We start from the raw sequence: 5744 nt of genomic DNA, 5'->3' as shown, positions 1-5744 counted from the left end.
AATAAAAAAAAAAAATAAAATAGCATGTTTTGCCAATATTCCAGAAATATATGGCTTACTTATACATATATTAAAGAATTGTGTAGAAATTCATAATTGGTTTCTAATTTATGCGAATATAAACATTATTTTCAAAGATGCTAACATTATAAATGTTTAATCTTAATGTAAACATTCATAGCGACATTTCAAGACAAAAAATCCCAAACTTTAAACGGGTTTTTATCGAAACAATATTTCCGGGCCGCAGAGCAACTTTCTTCCAGACAGACCGATCGGCTTAAAATTTTTACAAGATCTTCTTAGATATATTTTGAAACATGAAATTAATATTCACTAAGCATAATTACGATTCGGAGAATATAAAACTTTAGCTCTGAATAATATAGATTTTGGCTCTTAGAGTACAAGGTGATGTATGACACGGCTGCATCGTTGTTGTTGTAACCGTTATCTAATCACCGCATACATCGGTAGGCCTAGAAAACGTCTTCGATTGGAACTTGTTTCATGCTGGACATATTTATGTATGTCGGGTCGATCCTGTTTAAGAATGAGTTTAACTTGCTACATTATATAAAACGAACGGAACGGTGAGTTTTAGATTAAGGTTAACGGTTGCACGGTCATTTTAATCCTTAAAAGATTTGACATTAATATCATATCATTAGCCACGCTGATCTTTTAACGACAACTGTGATAACTAATTCAATAAAGCCAGAGTTGTTGATGTAGCGATTATCTTATCCCTTACTTTCCTACAATATTCATGTCGTCGAAGTAATCAAGGAAAGACCTCTTGGTGCTCCTGGGAGGCGGCTCAGCGTTTAGAATATGACTGCAGGGATTTACAATAGGACCATTATCTCTCTTCGCTGTGAGCCCACACACATTAGGAGAGTTGCTAGCGCTTAGAGAAAGGCTTTCCAAAAAATACCATGCCATGAATAATATTTTCAGCACAGACAGTTTTAATAAAGACATTTTCTGCATTGTTATCATATGGTGTTTCAAACACCGAACCACCTGGTTGTAGCCACAAACACCGCTACATCAATTCACATTAAGGCAGATGTTGTAGGAAGACGATATACGCCGGAAGAAGGTTACATACATTCTCTTACCCAAATAGCCTGTTTTACTTCACCTGCACTTTTGGGAAATATCTTATGCTAAACATTACAACCACAACTGCATGGATTATAATGAAGTTTCTTAAAAACTTCCGCCAGATAATCGCAAAACTTTGAACCGTAACGAAAACGTCTTCATATTTACTGACACATTTCAAGTTACGGCTCAACTTTTACTAAATCCAAGGTATGTACATATGTCGATACAAATACTGAAAGCTAATCACCTCTGCCAATTAGTTACTAAGCTGCTCATGTTGATGTTGCTCTTTTATTTCTGCAAACAATCCGACGAAGCTTTGACAAGTCAGTGCTTTGTGCGGTTTGACATTTCACAAGAAAAGTTCATTTCCCAATCATCTCGTTTTTAGTTTATTGAATCGTCCATTTCAGAGAAATTGCGAGAAAGATGCAAACAAACACATAAACAAATGCACATGAGAAAATATTAAATTATGTATCTCATAAAACGGATGTGTATGTATCCACATTTAACCATTATGCCCGCAAACACGGCGCACGCCAACTTTTTGCGCTGCAAAGTGCTAGGGCATGGCCAATTTCTAAGAGAAAGAGTAGAAAACAGAGAACAACAATTAAAATAGCAGCCAGAGTTACCGGCATTTGACTGTCATTACAATTTCAACGCAACGCAACAAACGAATGCGAAAAATTTACCGACAACACCGCAAACAGCAGCGACAGCAACAACAAGCAAAACAATGACACGGTGGATAAAATGCAAAAATTTCGTGATATGTGTAGATAACGGTGATCTGTAATCTGTCTGGTTGACTGCCAACAGAAAACGTAGCCAATGAGTTGGTTAAAAACGGTAGGCGATATGGTAAAATGCAAATCACGATGAACCCTATATGTTTGTAAACGCTGATGTCCAGCGAGCGTGATGTCATATACACAAAAAGTCAATTAGTTTAGGAGATAGGCGGTGGAAACTAAAATAATTGTGCGATAGGTGGGGATGTTTGTTGGACATATTTGTGTTCTCCACAACTTTATCCCTCACAATTATAATTTTTATAAATTAGCAATGCGCATTGAAATAATAAAAGATTTGAAGAATTTTTTTAAATCAAGAATTTGCAACCAAATAGACTAATAATTGTATCAACGTTCGACAGTCCAAAAAATTTTAACTATGCCAATAAGACTGATTGCTTCAGATTTTGCTTCCCGCCAGTTTATTTTGTTATAAATTTCGCAAGTTACTTTCGCGGTTATCAATTTGTTGCTCCTCACCTTTCAATATTAAAAACACCAGCACTTTCTCTTTCCCAAAATTGCCAAGCGGAGTAAATAGTTGCTGTTTTTATTAATGTAATGTGTCTGTATCTTATGCTTTGTTAAATAAGTAAATTTGAATCTTCATGACTCTGTAATTAAGTCGATATATTAAAATTTATACGTATTATATTTAATAAAGAAATGAATATGCCAAAAGGAGGTATAAAACAATTTCAATTTATGCATACATATGTACATACATATATGAGAAAAGTAAAAACCCAGTGGATACAAAAGAGTTGCCGCAATAATTTCACATTTGCATAAATTCTGCATAAAGATAAAATCACCGATTTTAAGCCCTAGTTTGAAAGCTAAACTTGCCACAAAACGAAATCAACAGCGACCAACACGAGCTCGTAACGTAAACAACCACGACTACTTTTACCCTTTTGTGGTGTACGGCAGTGATATTTACCTTTGTCCAACCAATTCACCACACTTCATTCAGCAGCACTGCTCAATGCATTTATTTTGAGCCATTTGTTCATATTTGCTACCTGCATTCTTGCGAATAAATGGAAAAATACAACCGTCAGCTGCTTTGTGGTGGAATAGGCAAATGTGGGGAAATTGTAGTTTGTTATGTGCTAATCAATTAATTTACCTTCGCACACATTGTTTTTCTGATTTTATAGTATTTTACACAGTCAATTAAAGAAACAAATAAATAAACATAACCAACATTGGCTTACCTGGTCGATCAAGCGACTGTCGTCGACTCATTGGCGATTTTTTTTAAGTGTTTCGGCGGAAAAATGATGACTACGAGTGTGAACTTCGCTGAATTGTTGTGTTGTAGTTGTTTCTGTAGTGAGGTGTGTATTATTTACTTCATTTGAACTAACTTCTTGGTTATAGCTTTCGTTGTTAGGTGTCAAAATTAATTACATACATACATACATTTTCACAATTATTTGAAATGCACTGGGTGTCTATAATAATTTCACGTTTCATAGCGCCAATAAACGTAAAGCAGGCATAAGATAGCATTTATATATACATATAATTAAACCGAAAAGGTGCAAAGACAGGGAGGAGGCACACTCGCACTTGCGTTGCGTATAGGCAGCACACAGTGTTGCTGGAGGAAGGATACAGCGCGCGGAGGGGAAAACATGAAAAAAAAAAACACTACGATACCGAAAATCACAGACTTTTTACCTTTGCAGATTATAGAACGAAACACGGCTATGGGAAACGTAAAGGCAAATACGATATTAGCGGCGGTGTTGAGAAATTATAATTTCGTTTCTTCTTCATTTTTTCAAATTGTGCTCTATGCGTTTTGCATACATTATAAACACGTTAGTAATTCGTAAATACACTTCTTTTTATATGTAGATAATATTTTCACTCTTTTCTGATTCAATAAATTGTATGCAGTTGTTGCATCAATTACACAAAACGCGGTATGCAACCTTCGTTTCTTTTCGATGCCGTCGTTTTGTCGTAGATGAACAAAAGAAATTTGTATTTCTGTGGTGGAAATGTCATGTGTAGAAAATTTTGGCAGTCCGTTCAAAGTGTATGGTTATATTCGCCACACACAACAACAATGTTCACTATGAAAACAAAATTTACTTTGTCTAGTAGTTTTTTATGCATTTACACTTTACATTCGCAATCGTGATTTCTCAACGTAAAATGTTAGTGAAAAATCAAGGCGATGACGGTGATGGCTAGTGCGCATCGTACACTTTCCCGTCTCTTTTATGCATTTATTTCTATGATAGAGAAGAAAACCAAAGCAAACGAGTGCAAATAGTGTATTTTTCTGCAGTTTTACTATTTTCGATGCTAAAGAATTTCACTTTACACTCACGGCATACATTATTCGTATACGGTAAACTTCAAAATCTGTATTTTGGCGCTAAAATGTAAACGCCCTACGTTTATTTGTTATAATAAAAGCTATTTTATACAAATTTTACACTTGATTTTCGCCCAGACACACTGCAAGACTATAGAAACAGACAAGGAACTGCGGTGGGCACTTTTCACTGAAACACTTTTGATTGCATTTCTGTGCTATTCTCGTACACAGTTTATGACACTACGCCACTAATACACATTTATTTAGTGTTTAATGCACTTTTCTTATTAAAAATAGTTTATTAATTCACAGAAAATCGTCACTTTCGAGGAACGTCTTTCCAGTCGCCTTTCAACTCCGTGCCGTTGTGGCAGACTTAATATTGCCACCTATGACTACGGGATGGTGTGGTGGAAAAGTCATATGATTTTTCAACTATACTAATGTTGCTAAAATTGCAATAAGGCCACCAATATTTAAGTTAGTAAATGTAGCACTTAGTACAATGTTTTATTAAATAATTACTAAAATTAGTTAACAAAAATTGCGTTTATCAATATTTCACGAAAGTGGCAACGCTAGTGATAAATGTAGTGCGAAAGGCAACAAAGTGGAATTGGAAGGAGGAAATGTAGACAGATGTTGTCTCTTGTTATGGTTCACATGAGTGTGGTTGGCAATTGTGGCTAAATTATGGGAATTGTGAGATATTTTTGAGCAGTGTCTGAAATGTTTATATTTCAAATTATATGCTTTTAAAGTTCTTATATTTTTGGTTTGAACAATATTCGCTATAAATATTAATATTTATATATAATAAAATAAAGGTAGCATATTATTTTAAATGTTTACACATCCATTGTGAATACGTTTGTTTACATAAAAATACCGCGAATTTTTGCAGCTAACTTCATGATAAATAAATGCTGAACAAATATAAACTTTTAGCTGCTGAAATTAAATTTTATTTTAAAATTACGTTTAAGAATTATTTAAAAGAAGCATAGGCGGAAATGAAATTAGAGATTTTCCTCCCGTAGAGGAAGCAATGGTATACACAAATAATGTTGAAAATCGTTTATGCATTGTTTCCAATTGGGTTGATGTGCTACATATTAGGCAAAATGAAAGGTATGATTGATGTTTTCGTGATATTAAATATACTAAATTACATTTATTTTAATAATTTCAGAACAAAAATGTTTAAAGATGAGATGAGTGACAATGCATGTTCATAATAGTCCTTGGTGTATAATATAAGAAAGAATTAATACTAGCATAGTTGTTTTATGAAAACCTGCAGCAGTTGGATAAAAGAAATTTAGAGACAAATAATTGTCTAATAGTTTATTAAGAACATTACATTCACTCAAACGCATATCGACAAACTCTTCAAAAGTAAAAGACCAACTCCTCGTAGGTTATTAGATAAACTGATTTTGCGTTTTCATATTCAAAATTGGCAATTTATTCGTTTCAGCTATTAAAAC

The 5744-nt window shown here is 34.0% G+C and overlaps 1 protein-coding gene across 1 annotated transcript in view; it reads right to left on the bottom strand.

Moving 5' to 3' along the window:
* The window catches only part of LOC108966409 (mucin-19), a 106157-nt gene extending 101524 nt beyond the window's left edge, over positions 1-4633 (bottom strand). Inside the window, exon 1 of the mRNA XM_018929283.1 lies at positions 3134-4633. Coding sequence (XP_018784828.1) covers positions 3134-3164 — 31 coding nt within the window. The 5' untranslated portion in view covers positions 3165-4633. The remainder of the gene's footprint in view (positions 1-3133) is intronic.
* Between the last annotated feature and the right edge of the window lie 1111 nt (positions 4634-5744).

Source organism: Bactrocera latifrons, unplaced genomic scaffold, assembly GCF_001853355.1.
Source record: "Bactrocera latifrons isolate USDA-ARS-PBARC rearing strain unplaced genomic scaffold, ASM185335v1 scaffold_10, whole genome shotgun sequence".
In the NCBI taxonomy this organism is placed as follows: Eukaryota; Metazoa; Arthropoda; class Insecta; order Diptera; family Tephritidae; genus Bactrocera; species Bactrocera latifrons.
Note: the sequence above shows the minus strand (reverse complement) of the source record. Positions and strands in the feature narration are given on the sequence as shown.